This window comes from Corvus hawaiiensis, chromosome 30 (genome assembly GCF_020740725.1).
Source record: "Corvus hawaiiensis isolate bCorHaw1 chromosome 30, bCorHaw1.pri.cur, whole genome shotgun sequence".
Lineage (NCBI taxonomy): Eukaryota > Metazoa > Chordata > Aves > Passeriformes > Corvidae > Corvus > Corvus hawaiiensis.
The window spans coordinates 19,249,555-19,270,146 of NC_063242.1; the positions used below are offsets into that span (position 1 = coordinate 19,249,555).

The following is a 20,592-nucleotide window of genomic DNA, read 5'->3' on the forward strand; positions in this document are numbered from 1 at the left end:
TTCCAACCCCTTCCCTCCCAAGCCCACAACATAAAGCAAATACAACAGAATGTCAGTTTACAACCAACAGCTGAGCCTGAGCTAAATCAGGAGGACACACCAGTCAGCTACATCTCTTCCATGCAGCTATGCAGAGACAAGCATAAAAGACTTACTAGCTACCAATTTCCGCAGCATTGAAGACTTGCTGGACAAGTGAATCATTATTACATCCCATTCCACCACACACCATGTTCTGCCCTTCCAAAGAGGTGTAGTTGTGTCCTTCTTCTAGGACGAAGTAGACAGGGGGACCCGCATGCAGATATTTGCTGGTGTGGCTGAAGTAATCTATTACATAGGAGTCCTTCAAGGGAAATTTTTCAGTTACTATTATGGAATGTTCAGGTAGCACAACAAGGTATCCAGGTTTCAATTCAGCCACAAACTGCTGAACAGTAACACGATCATAAGACTTACATCTGGCATTGAGAGAGACTGATCCAGTCCAATCTCTACATTGTGCATAACTGCAGCACTGAATGACAGGATACCCACAAACACTGCTATCTGCAAAAAAGCAAATCCATGGACGTGAGAACTGTACAGAAACAACAAGCAATAGGAGTCATTTGCTAAGCTAATAGGAACCATGCAAAGAGGCTCTAGTTTGAATATGCTAGCCAGGCTTAGTACAACAGTGCTAGTAAAATGTACTTAACTCCGAGGTCCCTTTGGAACTGTAAGGAAATTTATTCTTAGAAATCCGCAGTGAAAGATACAAATACCTTCTGTAAATAAGCACAGTAACCTTAAACTGAATCGCAGACTTGGCAACAACACTCTGGATTAATGCACTGTAGAAGCCAACACACGCTGATTTTTTTACATAGGCTAAAGTAATTTGATTGTCAGTAACACAACCCTTAAATCTGGGCTTTAGACAATCCATGATCAAGCCTCTATTCACTGAAATATTTTTGAAGTTACAAAAGCTTATTTCTATACTAATGCTGAAAATTAAATACTAGAAGCTTCATTTGTTTCACTGTACTGAAGATTTTTCTTCCCTGTTTAGGCCTTCAGGCTCACAGCTCTTTTGCTCAAGTTTAGATGACTGCTTACTTGAAATAGACTATACATACTACTATTGGTCTCATCCAATCCTTAAGCAGATATGGAGAAAACTGATTTTTGAAGAACAGAAATAACATGCTCTCAGAATGCTGGACTCCACCCGTTTCTTCACTGCTTTTGATGCAACACAGAATATCCAGTCTATTCCTCTGAAAAGGGATTAAATGCCAGAGTTAGTGCAGTTCTGCAGATGTATTCATCCCCACTACACTGCAGTTACAGCTGCACTTATACTCACCTCTTGACGCTTAATATCCAAGCCCAGGAGACTCACAAAGCAAGTGACTTGAAGAATAAAGTCTATGAGCACAGCCATTCCAGCAAACAGGGAGAACGTGTGAACCGCTGGCATCGTAGACAGTGTCCCTGGAGGAAGCGACCCAGTTTGTTAGGAGAGCTCCCTTCTCCTAGAAATGCACGAGTATTTTCTAGACAAACACCCAGTTTAAGTGGTAGCCTTACAGCAGGACAAAGGGCCTGTATTTTTGGAGCAAAAGAAAGAGCCCATACAAGCCTGGCTACAGCTGCTGTCTTTGACCTGTTTATCAGCACTGAGGCTGTGCAAAGGAGTGACTAGTTCTAAGATATTTCTCAATTCCAAAGTTAGGTGCAGACTGTAACACAGCAGTTAAGGAGTGCCGTCATGCAACATCTTGCTTCCATATTAAGCCATTCCAATGCAAGCTGATCCAACAGCAAATTACACTGCAGGTAAACAAAGCCATTACGAAAGAAGGCCAAATTATACTTGTAGGGTAACAACATAAGATTTACCTCTAAAACATATTGTAAAGTGAACCTCAAATGCACATCTGTCATAGGGGCATTTTTCCAAGCAGTGGAAGATGACTAAATGCAATGTAGGAGTTCATACACACTGATATTTGATCTATTCATAAGGTCAAATTTACTTGACAGTTATTGCAAGTCAGTAAAAACCTCTGCCTTTGCTGGAAAGTTTGACAGATTCAGAAGCAGATCTTTTTAACTGTGCCAAATTCTTCAAGTACTCCAATGCCTATCCTCAGCAGAAGTCAAGTTTAACTTGATTATAACAACAAACAACTAAGTTAATCTGCCTCTACAAATTCTTTACTTTTATATTTTAGTTTTGCATTTATTCTTGCAACATGCAGTTTTGATAAGGCCCTTATCTTCAAATGTTAAAGGAGTCTTACCAAGGAAGAATGCCACAGTCTCCGAAAGGGATGAGAGAAACATACCAGGTGCCACATCTCCCAAAACTCTGCCAATCTGTTGATCCAGAGTTTCACCCTGAAGGCGTTCATCTCTCTGTTTTAAGGCAAAACTGTATTATTAGGAATCATGCAATTGATAAAGCTATTTCATATGACTTTAAAAAACCCACAACTTTAAAATATCCTAAACTCTCCTGTTGTTTTCACTGCATTAACAAGAGGTAGATAAACAGCTGAGACTCTCTAAAACAAGAGCAGCCTGAACATTACTTGTTGTCTTGCTTCAAATTTAAAATATAGTACTAAGTTTAGTACTTCAGGTAAAACCACACACTTGACAGAGGCAGTGACAGTTTCAGTGGGTTATTGAAGCTGTCAAATTAAAAAGCTGATTACCCACTAAGACTTAGTGTCGGAAGTCCCTAGTCTTAAGCATGTAGTTTAGTTCATGACTACTGCTTACAATATGCTAAAATTACAAGTGATAAAAATACCAGTTGAGTTCTACAACTGTTTTGATATCAAGCAGCAGTAAGAAAAATGCAGAGACATAAATTGGGGTTTTTTTGTGAAGGTAGAATGTACACAGATTCTTGGCTCTCTTCCACTAGATATCTTGTGAGAGTCCAGAGCTGCTCAGATTAAGCTGAGCACCGGAGTGCAGGAGACTTCCTACTCCAAGCTTACAGACTTCAAAAATGACAGGCATTTTTAGAAGAGTCTGTATGAAAGAATAAATACCTGAAGTGTCTGAACCATAATGAAGATGTTGTCCACTCCAATAGCCAGCACCAAGAAAGGAATTACTTCTATCACAATCAGTGTCAGGGGGATTCCAAAGTAGCTGAAAATGCCTATAGAACATGCTACTGAGCTCAGTACAATCAGGATGCCTGCAATGCCCAGAGAGATCTTCGAATCCACCTAAAAAAGTTGTACTGAACATCAGCCAAACAAGCATCATCCCACAAAACAGATTATAGCAAAGGCAAAAGCCATATTCTTACATTTAGTCTATGTAGAGGAAAACTTTTCTGGGTTTTTTTGAAGATCCAAATATTAAAAAAAATAATCAACCTTGAAGCTACAAGTCCTAAAGCTGATATTAACTGAACATCTCAAGTGAAAGAACTTAGTTGAGACTATGAAGCACGTATGAATTGTCTAATACAACAAGAACAATGCTCCTCCTAACTCCTGCCCAAGCAGGACTCAGTGCTCTAATACAAAACTGAACACCAGCATTCTGCAAAAACAGGTAAATCACTCAAAGCTATCGGCAAGCTCTAGCTTCAGTCTTTATAGCAATGAAAGCTCTACACATACCAGCAGTCTTCTACAGCTCTGGATATGTCCCAAAGCTATGGAGATGTACACAAACATCACAAGATAGCTTATCAACACAACGCTAATATCACTGTTGCTTTCACGGTTGATCTCATCTTCAATACTCCGTTCAGCAGAAAATGATATAGTTAAGTTTGAATTATTATAGCTCTTCAGAAAGTTAATAAATCTAAAAAAACAAAACCAAGAGGTCAGTCACACTTTAGAGGATAAAACGTCTTCCACTAGAAATACTTGAAAATCAGTTGATGGCAAATTTACATCATCTGTGTGGCACTGTGGCCAGTACCACTGTGGTACTTTGAGGGACCACTCTCATTTTTAAAAGAGAGGTGCTGGCTACACATACCTACTCTATTCTAAGCACTAGAAGCACACTACACTGAAATACTTCCCATGTTCTCTCCAGAGTCTGAGGACAAATAGGTATCTTGCATGAGTTATTTCAAACTCTAAGTACAATTTTCCTCAAAGATAGACCTAGGAATACACACATGAAAGATGACTACAGCTTGCTTGCAGTACAATTTATTAGCCCTTCTTTCAGTTTCCCAACTTGAGAGGTGTTTGTGACACAGGCAGATACTTGTCATACTTTTATTTTATCACAATTTTCTAGTACAGTAGTTTTTATCTGAACTGACAGCCAGAGCAACTGGCCTGTGCAAGCTAGCTCTTCAAGGGGGAAAGGGGATGAAAGCCTTAGATGCTCACCTGGATGGCATTTTAAAAATTGAAGGTGAAGAACTACAGCATCAAGCTCGACCTTTCCACTCATGGTAAATGGTCCAGTAAATTAAGAGTCTACCTGTGTAATTCTAGCCACAATGAAATAGATCAAATCCTTTCTGAAGTTACTTATTGGCAAGTACTACTGGGCTAGATGATCACTAAGAGGACTAGAACCTATGTCTCAAAGCAAATGAAGTGTGCCAGACAAAGTGAAGGTCTTATGACCAGCACAGTCTGTTTTTAACCAGTTTTTCTGCCTCTCAAAAGATCCCTGTAGTTATACTGAAAAAATGTCAGTACAGGTGTTTCTTGTTTATCTACATTTTAAGTCTTGTATGTATTTCAGAACACAGGGAGACTACTCACTCTTTTTCCCATGCCAAGGCTTTCATCAGCTTTTTTGAGTCATTGTAGTAGTTGTTCACAGGAAGAGTAATAACAAGAGCTGTAGCATTATTATAGTTATCATCTATAGAAGAAAAAAAAAGTTTGGCATTAAAAAATGGAACTTACATTCTATACATCTGTATAGCAGATACAGATAAGTTCAAAATTAGCATTGCCCAAAGCAATCCCATCCCTACAAATCCACTGAACCCCCCTGAGTTCTCAAACACACTACTGAAATAAGAACAGAAGCTGATAAGCATTCCAGATTGTATTCAAGAGTAATTATTCATTATTTAACATGCTCATGACACCCCAACATTAAATTGTTGCATGGTTAGACAAAGAGCTACTATATAACCACTGCTTATGACTTTCCATCAAATGAGAAATGTGGCTTCCTAAACACTGTACCTCTTGCATCCTCAGATTTTACTCAAAGTAAATACAAATCCTCTACAATTTAATAAAGAAGTGCTTGCCTTTAAACACTATTTTAAATATATCAAACACAAATATACTACCAAGTTATGTTTAATTAGATAAATTGCTTGAACAAAATCCTGGCTTCAGAGTAATTATGAAGGAATTTCCTTTGTGAACATGTTAATCTATTCTTAACTGCTTTGTCAGACCAGTGACAGAACTTTATTCTAACTCAAAGCAAAATACACATATATCCCAGCACACCAACCTGAGTTACTTCAGGTCTTTATCTTTCACCAAGCCCAAAGTAGACTGAACATCTGTCCTGTTGACAAGTGTGTTCCAGTTACACATTGCTTGCATTTTGCACTTCCACAGTAGTCTGCCTCCAATCCCAGCACTGGTCGACTGAAAACTTACTTTAAGCACCCTTTCTTACTGAAAGTTTAGCAAAACTCCAGTTTCTCTGGAGTGCATTTAAACACCTGTTTAAATCAGAATGCACCTTTAGCACCAAGGACAGCACACAAGTATATCCTCTCAGACAAACTGCAATACTGAGGTTTGCCACTCACCATCATATCCTCCCAACACCAGCCATGGAAATACAGGTGCACCAAACGTTCCTAAGCAGGGATCGTGAAGCAAGCTCGTGTCATTCAGTGATGCTGGAGCCCTAAAGAGATCACCAGCAATAATTGTTAGCTTCTGCTTGACAGCTGAGGCACAGCACAAGACAGAAAAAAGCTGTTGTGCTACCACTGAAAATGAAGACAGAAACAAGACAAGACTGCTAGTGGTATGCTGCCCTCGTGCTACATTTGCTTTGAATCTTTGAACCATTTTAAAGGTATCTGCCTTATAGCCTTTAAGACAAGGAGTACCTTCTAACCAACTGAACTATAAACTAAAGTGAAAGCTTAGAAACTGATCTTCCGTTCAGAACTCTTCAGAGGCATTGAAAACATGTTTGTTTGTTTGAGGTAAACCAGTCAGCATCCATACCAAACCAAGTTTAACTGGCAACTTGATTAAAAACCATGTAATTGTACTGCTTACCGAACACAGTATAAGAAGTGAGTGTGGTAATCAGCATAGACAAAGAACTCATCCCCAACAGTGTGATCCAGAACAGAATGGCTGTTCTGAAAGTAGTTGAGTACGCTCAGGATAGTGCAGTTGTTGTTGTAGGGAGCAAGAGGAGCCAGGCAAATGTCCTTCAGCATTACAGTCTCATTGTCATAAGAAGCAGTTATGTTGACAATAGCATCCTGCAAATCCAGTACCTTTAGAAAAAACAAACCATAGCTTAAGAGCAGCACAAGAAAGCGCTTCCCTTGCAAGACAGAACTTAAGTGCAGCTATATTCCTGCAAGTTTCCAGAGACAGAGGCATGTGTCAATAGAAGCACGTTACAAAACATTATTTCTGTGTTCATACTAAGAACTGGGACTTAAGCTTGCAAGTGTCTCACTAACAAAGGTTTTCAGCAAAAAGCTTTCATAGTAAGTCTAGGACTTTTAATATGAACATCAAGTGACTGTTTTGATGGATACATAACATTGCAGATGGAAGCCAACTCCATGTGGTTATACCTGTTAAGTATGCTTAGGTCTTTGCTCTTGGAAAGTCCCAATTACCTGATGGAGAATATCTTTGGTAAGGGGAGGCCCAAAAGGTACATCATCTCCTGATGGGTAAGGTGAGTATGTCTCTGGGTGGCTCTTTGGTGCTTGAATAATAACTTGCTCAGTACGGAAGAAAGGCCCAAAGTGCATGTCAAAGTATTCCTTCTCCTTGCGGGCTTGGCTGCTTGGGGCTGACCAGAGATCTACAGGATTTGTAGTTGCTTTAATATATACAAAGCCTGAGCAGCACATTGCAATGAAGACCACAGAGAAGAGGATAACAGGACGTGGATTTCTGACACAGAAAGCCCCCCATGATGTGAATGTCATCCTCAGGCCATTCTCAAACCTTTCACCAAGCCTTTCACCACAGGTAATTTTTCCTGCAAGAGCAAGAAGTAAACAGTAAATGTTTGAGAAGTCAGTTAAGCAGCATTTTCTTGGAGCCCACTCAGAAAGATGAAATTTTATTCTAGCTCTGTTCGTAGGAAGCAGTAGAAGCTACGCCTCCAGTGACAGTCAGACCCTGGGACTAATCCCTGACTGAGGCCAAGGGGGCAGAAAACAGCTTGTACCTACACTGCCCCTTGTAATGTAAGATTGTCTTTGACAGCAGTAGGTGTAGCAAATAAAGAAAGAAGCAGTTAAAAGATATATACGCAATAAAACAAGCTACCTCAGCTGCTACGCAAGTTAAACTACAGTTCTTTCATAGGATACTTTAAATGGATACATGGATGAGTTAAAACATGACCAAACTGATTTTAGAATCATGCTGCCCTCCCCACACCCCTGCAACAAAGCCCTCCAGAATTTCCTTGGAGCTTAGCTAGATCCATGAAGTGTGTACCCAGGGCTTTCAGCATCCAGTACAGCAGGGGTAAGTACTACTCTAAAAGAAGAGATGCTGGTCAAAAGGCTGAAGGCTATCTAGGAACAGGCTTTTAGCCTAACAAAGCTAGAACTCCAGAGCCCATCCCTACAAAAGAGATGCACTTAAGCTGAATTTCTAACAAACTTATTACTCTTATCCAAGCCATACCATTGTCGCCGTGGGAATTCACAGAAAAGGCTACATTGCTGTCAATTGGGGTGTACTCCGAGACAAAGTGCCGCCTCCTGCAAGGCGAAAAGCTGTGTTATCCTGCTTGTCCTGAAAGGCATCTGTACTGTTTGTACAGCAATCTCCAGCTTTATGATCCTCTGGAACAACATACAGCCATGTCAGCTGTCTTAATAAACTCTTCCAGCTTACATCAAGCACAGCTTCTTTATGCACATTTAGAATATCACTAGCATTAACAACAGAGAGAATATCTTCAAAGTGATCATTACTTGAAATTCGCAGGAGATTTTTACTTTAGAAATATGAACCAGGCATCTCAAACACACCTATCATTTCATAGTGCCCAGTAAGGTAAGGCTGCTGAACATGTTTCAAACTGTCATACCCACTATCCTTTTCCCTACAGACTTAATTCTTATTATAGAACAATTTTAGTTTCCTGGTCATAACTCATCAATCATAGAATCACAGAGTGGTTTGGGTTGGAAATAAACCTTAAAGATCATCTAGTTCCAACTCCTTTGCCATGAGCAGGGCCACCTTTCAATGATCAGTTTACTCAGAGCCCCATTGAGCCTGGCCTTGAACATGTCCAAGAACAGGGAGTCCACAACCTCTCGGGGCAACCTCTTCCACTGCCTCATCACACTTATAGCACAGAATTTGTTTTCAACATCTAATCCGCACCTATTCTCCTTCAGTTCAAGACCATTGCCCCTTGTCCTGTCACTACATACCCTTGTAAAAAATCCTGCTCCATCTGTCTTGTAGGCCCCCTTTGGGTACTGGAAGGTGCCGTGTAAGTAATCCCTAGAGCCTTTTCTTCTCCAGGCTGAACAGCCCCAACTCTCTCAGCCTGTCTTCACAGGAGAGGTGCTCCAGCCACGTGATCAAGGGTGATATGCTATAATTACTGGAAGCTCAGCTTTCATTTAGGTTTTTTTTTCAAAATAGGAGACTAGGAAAAAGTATTCATGACTTCATTTGCAATAGGGCAGTAATAGTTTTGTTATGAATTTGTGTTTTCCCAGACTTCTGCATACTTGCTTATGAAAGTTGAAGAACAGTGTATGTGATTCTGTAGCTAGGAAAGCTAAGAGAGTTCTGCATCAACTAAACCAACTTCTGCAATCACTTTCTACCAGGTGGTTTTCGCTGCTAGAACACTCCCTGTCAGCATATGTGGCATCTGCTACAGAACATGACTTTTGGCTGGCTGAATTAGTAAGGACATAAGAATCTGACCAGGGCAAAGAAGTTCTCAGGGATAAACAAGTGACTTGAAGAGCTCAGCATTTTGAATGCTTTACCTGTAACACCAGACTCCAAAAACCAGTGCAAAAAATATGAGAAGAAAGCCCATGTAGGAGATCCACATGATGACATACACAGCATCCAAGCCAAACAATAGCCAAGGAGGAGGCAATGGAGGGGGTTGAGGTTTTGGACCACAAACAATTGAACAGTCCTGACAGCTGCATGGTCCTGTTGAATCATCCACGGACTCATTACAGCCTTTGGTAGCGTTATTCATAGGATTCATTCCAAGGACAGGAACATCTGTGACAAATCACAAGTTGCAGAGCCAGTTTACTACCAGGAAAAACTCAGACCTTCACAGTTAAGTGAGTTAACCCTTTATATGAAAGCCCCCAGCCCCTATAAAGCGTAGCATTTCTTGGTCTTAGAGATGAAGACTCCACTGCCTTTTCCACAGCAGGTCCCAACTGTTTACAGTTGGCTAATATATAAACAACTCGTCATGTCTATAACACTTCAGTCTGTAAAAGTAATAAGCACATACTCCTATCATCCCAGCAATGATTTGTCACCCCCCTTATCTGTTCACATTGTGAAATGTGCAACAATAATTTCCTTATAAAGAAATCCTCAAGGATGAGGGTACTGCCCGTTTCCCAAGGAATACAAGTAGCCAGTTTCCTAAGATCAATCCATCATTAGTGAGTTCTAGAGATTTATACAGTAAGAAGCCACATAGAAAAAAAAGCATGGTTTCCAAGCAGAAATCAAAAAACCAGATAAGTTAATCTCACATTGCTTTGAAAGCCTCTGACTGCAGACTTTCATTTGCTGTGCAGCTGTTTAAAAATCAGTGTTCTATCCACACAGCCTTTGACAGGAGCTTCAAAGGCAAGGACTATTCTAAGTTTCTTACCTGAAAAGATTGGAATTATGCTGAAAGGAGTTTGTCCATTGTCTTTACTGAACATGTACTCAATCCAGTTGGTTGCACTGCAGTCCTTGACATCCTTCCCACACAGCAACCCCAGTGCTTTAACATTGCTTGATGGAGCCTCCACATCTCTGCAGGCATTGTACATTGCTAGGAAGAGTCATTAAACCAATGTTATAATTTGAGTAAGCATTCCAAGTATTTCCAACATTACAGACTCCCCAAGTTCCAGGAACATACTTACAGCTTTCAAACAGAAACATCTTAGGATAGTGAACTAATGCTTTCAGTTGTATTTACAGTATTCAAGGTTGCAATGCTTTGTTACAGCTACCTTGCTCTGAGAAAGCCACTCAAATCTGCATTATGCTAGGACCTACTTTTCTGCTTGACAGGAAACATTACCTAATATTGTTTTCAGGGAAAGCTATGAAAAGCATTTAAGTACTTTGAACTTGTAGGCCATATTTGACTTTCAATTGTCTCAATTTTATTAAAGGTTATGGCAAAAAGCATAAAAAGACTGAAAGCTTGCTACAAAATCAAAATACAACCCAAATATTCTGTTCTCTAAAAACATCTGATTTTGACAATGGACTAGAACAATCCATTTCAATTTCAAGACTGTCTCCTAGAGAACCACTGTAGTACACCATGTACAAACTTTATTATCATACTTGCCAGACTGTTTTAGTATCAGGTAGGCTTTGGACATTCAATACTTGGCAACAACTTTATTTTTGTGAAGTTAAAGTCATCAGGGTTATTAGCTATTAGCCATTTGTATAGATGTTCAGTGCCAGCTGAACCTTTAAAAACACTGTTAATTTAACAGTGTCAGTGTAATCTCCCTTGTCCAGGCAGAAGTTAAGTATTCCATAAGTTTTAAGGGGGACCTGCTGTTACCTATGTGAAGACTCAAACTTCAAAAAGGCAGTCAAAGAGATGTTTCTACCTCCCAATTCTTTCTGAAAAAGCACTGGTCTTGTTACCAAAAGCCAAAGTAAATTAACACACTGTTTACTCACCATTTGCAAATCGATCTCCAATAAAGTACTCCAGCTCTGTAATGCTACTTCTGTTCTCTTTTAAAATGGGATCATAGTAAGGTATGGTGCTTGTAACATTCAAAAAGTCAGACTGACTTGGACTACAAGTCAGTTCACAGAAGAGGTTTATCAAGTTGTAAAAACACGATGGACATCTGGGTAGGAAAGTCAATGAACAGCAATCAGATTAAGAGGTAAAGGTGCTATGTAGGTCAAGTCAGATGTGCCTTGCAAACAAACATTCTGCTCAGTGACAGGACAAAATATTTAAGTTCTGTAAGCTTTTAGTAAGCACTACAACAATTGTTGTTGATGCTACAGACAAACAACTCTAAGCACCATAATTCACTAATTAAATTGTCTGCCTCAAAGAGGAGATTCAAATAATTTTACTAGAATCTGAAGAAAAACTTAGCTGTTGCTAGCAGGAAGACTTCTTAATATCTTAGTTAGAACAAGACCAAATGGTACTTTATGTTACCCTCCTCTCAAGGTTTCATTAGATAAAGTAGTTTGAGACAAACTAAGGGAATGTTTATTCTACAGCTAAGTCAATCCAGAGTGCAAGTAGATGTTTCATGACAATACAGCCTGCTGCTCTAGATGAGCAAGTCATTCCAATAGTTTGCTCCAATAATCCTTTAAATGAAACCAACACTTTTTCTACAGTCTACTTGAAGACAAGTGGTTTGTTACTCTGTTACAAAGCTAGGTGTTTTGCCATTCATTAGCATACCTGGAGAGAAACTGCAGAGGCAGCTGCAAGCTATTTTTCAAAGTCTGAAGCTGATGAACATCACAGCAAGTGCTAACATTGCCAAAGAATAAACCTGGACAGAGTTCCTTAAAAAACCAAAAAAACGAACAACATTAAGATCAAGAGGAAAAGAAGAATAAGCATGTTTAAGACTTCAGAATCCATTACAATAATGGGCTGTGCTTCAGCATATTTCACAACACAGTAGCTGTTGCTGTGGGAGATGCATAGGAGAAAAACAGTCCAGCAAACAAGATTTTTGTTTAAAGACTGGAGAGAATAATCACTTTTTTCACTTCTTTTATTCAATGCAGCACTTCCTTTCGAAAAGCTCCTTCAGATATCTTTAGTCACCAGGGTCTATATATAGAGTGAGAACGGTATTTGAGAGCCTATTGGTAAGAGGACAACAACACATATTTATCCAAGTTGAAAGTATTCCTGCAGCTTATCCTCCTCCTGGATAGTATCAGATTTCAAAGTCTCAGAAGGCAAGCCACTAATCACAAAATCACCAATTACCTGGAAGAGCTACTTCATGTTCAGTTTACAGAGGAGACAAATGTATTTAACACAAGTATAACTGATAGTAGCATCCAAGAAATGTACATTAAGTCTTCAGAAACAATACACAACAGTAGTTACCTCAACTAAATATTTAATGAAGTCATTCCTGTCACCAGCCAAACCACTGTTTAACTCTGTAGTTATTTCACTCTTTAAAACTTTGAACTATCAGATACCAGAAGGCAAGCCTGGCAATATTATCCTGTGTCGTGCATGAAATACATAAACTCTATTCTGACTGTGATTTTGTTCACTCTGGTAGCTGAAGCCCAAGTTAGAAAATACAGTCTCACACTAGGCACAGCTACTTTTGTCCAAATTTGCTCCATTTGAACAAGAGTCAGTTAGCACCTTCCTTTATCAGGAATGATCATCTGAAGGAAAATAGTTTAGCCCTGTCCTTTAGAGATCAGAAGGGCATAACTGTGGAACATACATTTTGGGAGAGCCTTAAAAAAAGCAATCTGATTAAAGAGTAGTCAAACCAGTGAGGAAAATTTGCAGGAAAGTGAACAAGTCCTATATTTAAGGTTTTGTCTGTGATAGCCTCTAATCACATTTTGGAGACTTCAGGTATCTCTGAAAAGGAACTGAGGTAAATCACCTTCACCCAGTTGGACCTGAGAAATCAGAGATAATCTGTCTACTTTCTCATCAGGTTAGGATGAGAAGTCATAGCACAGGTCCAACAGAACTCAAAGAATTCTAAAGTGTTGGAGATTTTTTTAGCAGCAGACCTCCAAGAGAAGCTCACCTGCATTAAGTCATAGCCATCTTCTGGTAGTGCTTTTGGTGGTCCATCATAAGCACAGTTGTACCTCTTGTCTCCAGAAGCAACTCCACATTCTCCATACCAGACACACTTTTGTGGAAGTACCTAATCAACAAGATAAATGATTAACTGCAAGGAATAGTTGCCAAATACCTCAGCTATTGTTGAATTTATGTGCTACTACTCCAAAAGCCTCTTACAGTCCAGATTAGATAATTTCCTGCTAATTAAGTTATCAGTGTGTACTACATAAAACGCCCATTAAGAAAAGCAGGTGTTTTTGACATGGTGCACATCAGCACTGATCTTCAGCTCAGCTCCCCACCCTCCCCTGACCATTACAGAAACAAGAAGTGCACTGCCTGTAGTTAAGATCAAGCATAAGAGTTACTTAAGAAAAACCTAAATCAGTACCTGAAAAGCATCTTCAAGTACAAGGTGGTTTAGAAAAGAACTTGTTCATGCAAGACAACAAAATAATTTGGGGGTTAAACTGTCACATTAGAGCACATGACTCAGTGCACATGGAGAGAAACTCATTGTTTATGTGCAATTTCACTTCCTCCTGCCACCTTTTGATCCTTCCTGAAAACTCATTACAGTGACAGATTGAGGAAACAGCATAGAGAGGATTCTGAAATAGAACTTCATGGATCTGCACTTGCCATACATCTATTGTCACAGTCTCAAAGGATGCCTGCCATCACCACTTTCAAACCTAAGCATGGAACATTTAAATGGGATTACAGCGCTATGAAAAAAAGCTTAAACATGTTTTAATTTAAGGGACTATTGATAATTCAGAAATTTGTTCTTTATTATGTACATAAAAGAAATTGAAAAAGGGCAGTGGCACCTTGAAACCCTTTTATCTTTGTTCAGTGATACTGACACTGAGATATCCAAGATACTAGCCAAAATATTTATTCTGAAAATTAAAACATTTAATGCAATAACAAGTTATTTACAGCAAAAGCTTTAAGACCACTCCAAGGTTTTCCTACCACCTGGGCTGCAAGCAGAAAGCAGACTGCACAAACATTTACTACACTTCTGCCAGCTCTGATCAGGGGTTTGCTTACTACAGTTTGAGAGATAACTGACCTATTTTGATCTCCTTAACAACCTTGACCCAGCATTTTTAGAGATACCATATGTGTATGCTGCAAGGACAGACTGCTGTGCTTTGTGCTTGACCATGAATAGTATTGTTTACTGACCAGAGAGGCCCCTGAAAGGCTGTATTCACAACACCCAAGAGCTACCCAGAATCACAGTGCTTCCATAACATCCATTTTTGTGCTGAACAACACTGACAGTTCTTCAAAAAGTACGTCAGTAGTTAGTTGTTTATCAGGGACAATAACCATCAACAATTTACTCAACCCAGAACTTGTTTCCTCTTTAACCTAACCAGGGCAACATAGGCTGACTCAAAGTTATTCATTGCAAGCCAGGTCTAAAAGTCAGTTTAAGTACCACTTATCTAGATCACCATTTCATTTGTCTGTTTTAGCAGTTCTTCTATCCAAAGTATTGCAAGTTGGAAAACACTCCTTAAGATTGCACTTTTAAACACTGAATGCTTAACACCAGCATAAGACAAAAAGTCAAACTTCCGTAACTTGTAGACAATTTCTCAAAACTACATTGTAAATCTGTGCATGCATCAAGTTAATCTAAGAAGTTTACACTATGATGCAAATGTAGAAGTCATCATCTTCAGCTCTGCTTCCTCACAGCCGTATGCCCCAGTTTTAATAGCAAACAATCTGCTAGCAGTGAAAATGGTTTTACTGTTTGTACCAGCATCAGAAGCAAATTGTCTCTTCACAAGGAAGCACAGATTCACTACTATTCTTGCAAAAGGGCAAAGAATTTGGAGCTGCTTCATACTGCCCATGAGAAAAGGATTAGTTATTTCTTCAGTATCAGGCTGGCTTCCACGTTTAGTCTAGAACAGTTTGTAATCATCCTTTCTATAAAACACTTTCTGTCCTTCATTAAGTTTTGTTATCTAACACTTCTTATTTTTTAAAACACACAAATTCATCAACCAACTCTTTAGAGAAAGACTTCGCTTCTTCCAGAGTCGAAAGTATGGGAAAACTGGTAATGCAGTTAAACTTATCAGGGCACCTCTTGCATAGAAAAACTTGAGTAAATTTCAGCTACCACATCAACTGGACTGATAGTTCAGTTGTTTTAAAAACATTATCTGTATTTCAAGGCAGCAATTCCTTGGTTATAGCTACATGGATACAAAACAAAATACAATCTGTATTATGTCTATAAATTTACCTACAAGGCTTTCTGTCACCATTTTCAGCACAGAATATAAAACAACTTACTTGCACATGACACTTGGTGATGTACCAAAATGTATTCAGCTAAACAAAAGAAAAATAAAGCAAGACAAGCTTTGGCCTAGTATTAGTTTACATTTGAATTTGGATAAAGAATTTCAAATCATATTTCTGAAGTTCCACAAGAGTAAAACATACAATGGAAAAAACAACATTTGCCACTCAAACTTTCAGCCTGTTTAAGAAAAGCTGAACAGATCAGCTGCTTTAAACTACTAGAAGAGCATTTAGGCCAAGAACTGCAAGTCTGAATATTCTGTTTCAGTATTAACACCAAGAACGCAGTTTCAGAAACATCTTAAGATTTTATATTTATGTCATGACCTAGCAGGATTTCACTAATAAAAGTGTGAGTTTGTTCCCTGAACCAGTAAGCTTTGGGGATGCTTGATTTACAGTGGTTGAACCAAGTCAATAAGCCTAAAAACCACCAAATCATTAGACATCAACAGCCTAAAGTCAACACAACAGCCCTTGAGGACTAGCAAGTTAATAGCCTGCTTACCATTGAGTCAGCCACAAAATAACAGGAGAGGGCTCATCTCCCATGGTTGAGGCAGTATTCAGGGACAAGTAACTACTCCACTACCACAGATAAGATATAGCTGATAGTTCTTCCCCTTGAAAACCCTCTAGTAAAAGCTAGATTAAGTTACAGACTAAGACAAGCATTTTGCTCTTTCCATTCTTTCAGAAGAACGCTCCTATGAGGGTAGGGTGAGATAGGGATGAGCAAGTGTAGTTGTAAATAAGCCATAGTTAAGAAAGCTGCTGCTTGTAGAGTCAGACTTTTAGGTCACATAGTTGCTCACCTGGGTATTAAGTTTCTTAAGTGGGTAAAAGCCTAGCCCCAAAAGTAACAGAGAAATGCTATGTTGAACCCAGCTGCCTTCTAAACAAGGCAAAATACTTATAATACTCCATAAGTAACACAAGACTCAGTTCATGGTTTTGGATTCTTTCTGAGTGTTTTCCTTTTAAGATCACATGACTAAGTACTTCATATATTAAAATGGGACTTTCCTAAGTATTTCATAAAGCAACAGCAACATAACCTTAGATTAAGGCTGTTCCTTCTTGCCTCTAGCACATCTTCGAAACCATCTGTCAGCACACTAACCCTCACCCTCAGCACATTCTCAGAGTTCAGAAAACTGTATTCCTATTTCTGGCAGACTTATTCTTCTTAGACTCTAGAAGAGAAATTTCACCTCAGGCCCTTATAAAGAACTTGCACATGAACAAGTATGGACATTCCACAAAAGTTCTGTTAGAGCTTTCTGGTTCCCAGGCATTATCATTCACTTGTAACAGAACTAGTGTTCCAACAGATCATAAACACCTTTACTTCAGCCCAAGTTTCTTCAACTATAGGTTGAAACAAACCGATAATTTTCGACACTTCCAGCAACTTTCGCCGCCACTACCACCAATGAATACATAGCTGTTAAACAGACAAAGAACAATGATGATGCTGTACACAGAAACAGCAACTGTTTGTGGTCTTGCAAATGCCAGATGACAAGTGAACACTGTTTGGCTCTTCAAACTAAGATTACTAATGTATGGAAAAGGCAAGAGCATCAGATACAGCTGTTTCCCCTTCCTTCATCTAGGATGATGCATCTGGGATCTTGCAGGGCAAAAAGATCAATCCAGGAAAGAGCACACCCTTCCCCCACACTCCCTTTAATACCTGCTATTGTCGACTAGGTTGAGAGCTCCAAGGAAACACTCCACCATCCTTAATAAATGGGAAGACTGGTTTATGGAAACAGGTGACCAGTCAAGTTCACAGATGTGCCCCAGAAGTTGCATATTACCTCACAACCCTTCTTGCAGGGAGAAGGAGGTCCATGGACTAAAGGAAACTTTACAGGTTTAGTTCTTACTCTTTGCCTCTTTCAGCAACTTGTTCAGAGGCAGCCAATTCAGAGCCATGCTTTATCTGCCAAGCTCCTCCTGTTCCTTTCCTCATAGGCAGGAGACTGTTCCCTTTCAGATGGAAAAATCATTACTACTCCTGGTCAGGCAAAGCAAGCCACAGTTCTGGAGTTATCCAAGTACATTTCAGATGTCACAGTAAAGTCAAAGGCAAGTAGGAAGAGGAAGTTGCAATAATAGTAATAAAACAGTATCTGTGGAAACAAGCTGATGTTAGCTGACACGGATGCATGCATGATCAGAAAGTGCAGGGTCCCTAACTAGCACCTGTCTGCAACTTAGTCCATCTGCACCAAAACAGCTCTGATGTCCTGCAGGTTAATAATAATAATGCACAACACCTGGATTGTTTTGGCTACTACCCAGCTAAGTACTATTCAGTTCTACCAGTCCTTCCCTTCAGTCATCTCTCCCCTTCTAAGACAGCTTCCTCACTTTCCATCCAGAAAGGCTGAACAAGTCATTCCTGATTTTCCAGGAAGTAATTTAGGTGAAGTGGTTACTGTCTTGTTCTGGAGCTACACTGCCATCCCTAACAACGAAACTGCTCCACACAGGCATTTCAGAACTTTGTGTCCAAGGTCAGGTAACACCACACTGCAGGCCAGTGGGCAAGAGCAGCACTTGTCGTTAACATTTTCCCATGGGATTTCAGAAAATCAAATGTATCCTGCAGCTTGGGGTTCCAGCTGCTGATAGGAAACCCGTATCCAACCTTGATTAGCCAGTGGTTTAACAGCTTGTGATTTAGTATAATTATATAAAGATCAATTGCAATAGTGGCCATTAAGCACAATACCATCTAGTGCATTAGGACAGCCATAAGAAAACAAAATAGTAATGGATAGCTGGCACATATCTTGTACCATGCATTGTTCAGAGTGAAAGATACAGGCTGAACACTTCAAGTTCACTGTGAACACATATATAATGGAAGGATTGCAAACAGAAGTGTCACTCCAGTCCACCAACTGCTTTGAAACAGAAAAAACATGACATACGGCACTTCGGATTACAAACATCACAACTGAAAGCACAAAAACATTACATCACCAGTACACTTGAGGGAGAGAACAGGTTCACCTTCACAATGCTTCTCTTCTGCAAGCATCTAACACTATATAGGCTCAGCCTAACTGAAGGACTAGCTTGTCTTTTAAAGATATCAAGGTCCTCTTTGTGAAGTGTCAGGCTGTAAATAAGAGTTAATGGCAAAATTCCCCAACAGAACCAGATTCTGCCTTCTTACAGTACACAACTGAGATCTGCATGGTTAAAGTAATTCTGTAAAGTTTACTTCGAGGGACCACAAAGCCTCTAAAAGGATTCCCCCTAAATATTTGGGGAACTTATTTCAAGTTCCTCTCGGTCAGTATCCTCCTGATAAGATTTCTTTACCAGCCTAGGACACACCTGATTGCTCCAAGATGGTATCTCCCTCCAAAAAACATTACATAAAGGTGCATTGGTTAGGTGTGAAGTACCATTACTTACTCACCTGAAGACTATGAGTCACTACTAACAACCACCTTCTCCAGTGGTAATAGAAGAATGAACTCCTAGTTTCATGTTCAAGCTCTTTAAAAGTGTTTTGAAGAGGATATTAGAACAGAAGAACCTCAGCACACACACAAGATAACAAACTCCTATATTTAAAAAGGGCTAATCATAAGACTCGACCTAGAAAGTATGTTTTCAGTGTAGGTAGAGAGGGGAAGAAAGCCAACCACTAAGGCTTACAAGACACTCCTTGTTTCTCCAGAGGAATGTGGAGTATCCCGCTCCTATCTTGCACTACAGCATAACAAAACATGACAGAGCAGTGAATGTTTTACCGTATTTTTCCCTAAAGCAGCAAGAAGTCCAGCATACTCTAGTCCTCAATTTTAAGGAAGCACGTAGTGTTACTACTACACACGAATAAACAGCAGCTCTCACTCCGCACAGACCATTACTTGCAAGGAGCTGTCACCTACGGCAACTTACACCCCAAGCAAAGCGAACCAGACACCGAGGACATCTGCAAGCCTCAGCCGAGCATGTGACTGCGTGGCCACTCACATGCACGGGGCATTGCATAACCAGGGCGCGCCACGGGAACGCGGCATCCCGGGGGCGACCGCAGGGGACGGGGACTGGCCAGAGGCTGAAGTTCGGGGGTGCTCCCCGACAGGCCCGCTGTGCCACTGGCTGTCAGCCCCGTCCCGACGGGGACCAGGGGCACGGGAGAAGGGGTACCGAGTCCCATCGGGGGCGAGGAGGGAACACCCCGGTACCTCGCTTCAGCTTCACGCCGCCCCGAGCCCAGGGGCCTAACCCGGGACACCGCCGCCCTTATCCAGCCCCGCCACCTGGGACATCCCGGCTGCGGGATGCGGGGGGGATACCGCGGGTCCCCCCGCCCCAGGCAATACCCGCGGGACCCCGCTGCCCACCCCCCGCTCCCTCTCCTCCCCACAGTGCCAGGAGGCCCGGCATTCCCCACCCCACGGCGACCTGCCGGGAGGGACCTACCCGCACGGGCAACAGAAGCAGGAGGAGGAAGAGGAAGCCAAGGCCGCCTCGCCCGGGGCTGCCTTGAGGAGTCCCCATGGCGGCGCGGACTGGAGCGCGGAAGACCGGCAGACGCTGCGGGCAGCAGCACCGAGCGGCGGCGAACAGAAGCAGGAGGAGGCGGCAAGGCAGCCGCGCCAGCGCAGTCCGGAATAGCCGCTCCCGCCTGCCGAGGCGGAGCCGCCGGCCCCTTCGAGGAGAGGCCGAGGGCCGCCCCAGTGCCGCCGCCAACCGCGACCGCCTGCCCGCCCCCAGCACCGCCTCCCTACTTACTGCCTGCCCAGAAACACCGCCCCCGGCACCGCCTCCCCAGCACGGCCTGCCCAGAAACACCGCCCCCGGCACCGCCTCCCCAGCACGGCCTGTCCCGGCGGTGGGTGGGGCCGCCCATCACGGCACGGCCGCTCCGAGCCGCGGGGGGATGCGCTGTGGGGCCTCGGCGGGAGGTTCGGCCCGGTGTGGGAGCGCAGCCGTGCCCTTCCAGGAGGG

The 20,592-nt window shown here is 41.3% G+C and overlaps 1 protein-coding gene across 1 annotated transcript in view; it reads right to left on the reverse strand.

Moving 5' to 3' along the window:
* The window catches only part of NPC1 (NPC intracellular cholesterol transporter 1), a 27,623-nt gene extending 7,334 nt beyond the window's left edge, over positions 1-20,289 (reverse strand). Inside the window, exons 1-18 of the mRNA XM_048289617.1 lie at positions 20,065-20,289; positions 13,223-13,345; positions 11,881-11,987; positions 11,124-11,299; positions 10,078-10,245; positions 9,212-9,461; positions 7,878-7,954; positions 6,848-7,218; positions 6,267-6,493; positions 5,783-5,883; positions 4,761-4,863; positions 3,642-3,831; positions 3,057-3,239; positions 2,295-2,409; positions 1,355-1,482; positions 1,125-1,265; positions 460-549; positions 156-346 (exon numbers count right to left, since the gene is read on the reverse strand). Coding sequence (XP_048145574.1) covers positions 156-346; positions 460-549; positions 1,125-1,265; positions 1,355-1,482; positions 2,295-2,409; positions 3,057-3,239; positions 3,642-3,831; positions 4,761-4,863; positions 5,783-5,883; positions 6,267-6,493; positions 6,848-7,218; positions 7,878-7,954; positions 9,212-9,461; positions 10,078-10,245; positions 11,124-11,299; positions 11,881-11,987; positions 13,223-13,345; positions 20,065-20,142 — 2,819 coding nt within the window. The 5' untranslated portion in view covers positions 20,143-20,289. The remainder of the gene's footprint in view (positions 1-155; positions 347-459; positions 550-1,124; positions 1,266-1,354; positions 1,483-2,294; positions 2,410-3,056; positions 3,240-3,641; positions 3,832-4,760; positions 4,864-5,782; positions 5,884-6,266; positions 6,494-6,847; positions 7,219-7,877; positions 7,955-9,211; positions 9,462-10,077; positions 10,246-11,123; positions 11,300-11,880; positions 11,988-13,222; positions 13,346-20,064) is intronic.
* Between the last annotated feature and the right edge of the window lie 303 nt (positions 20,290-20,592).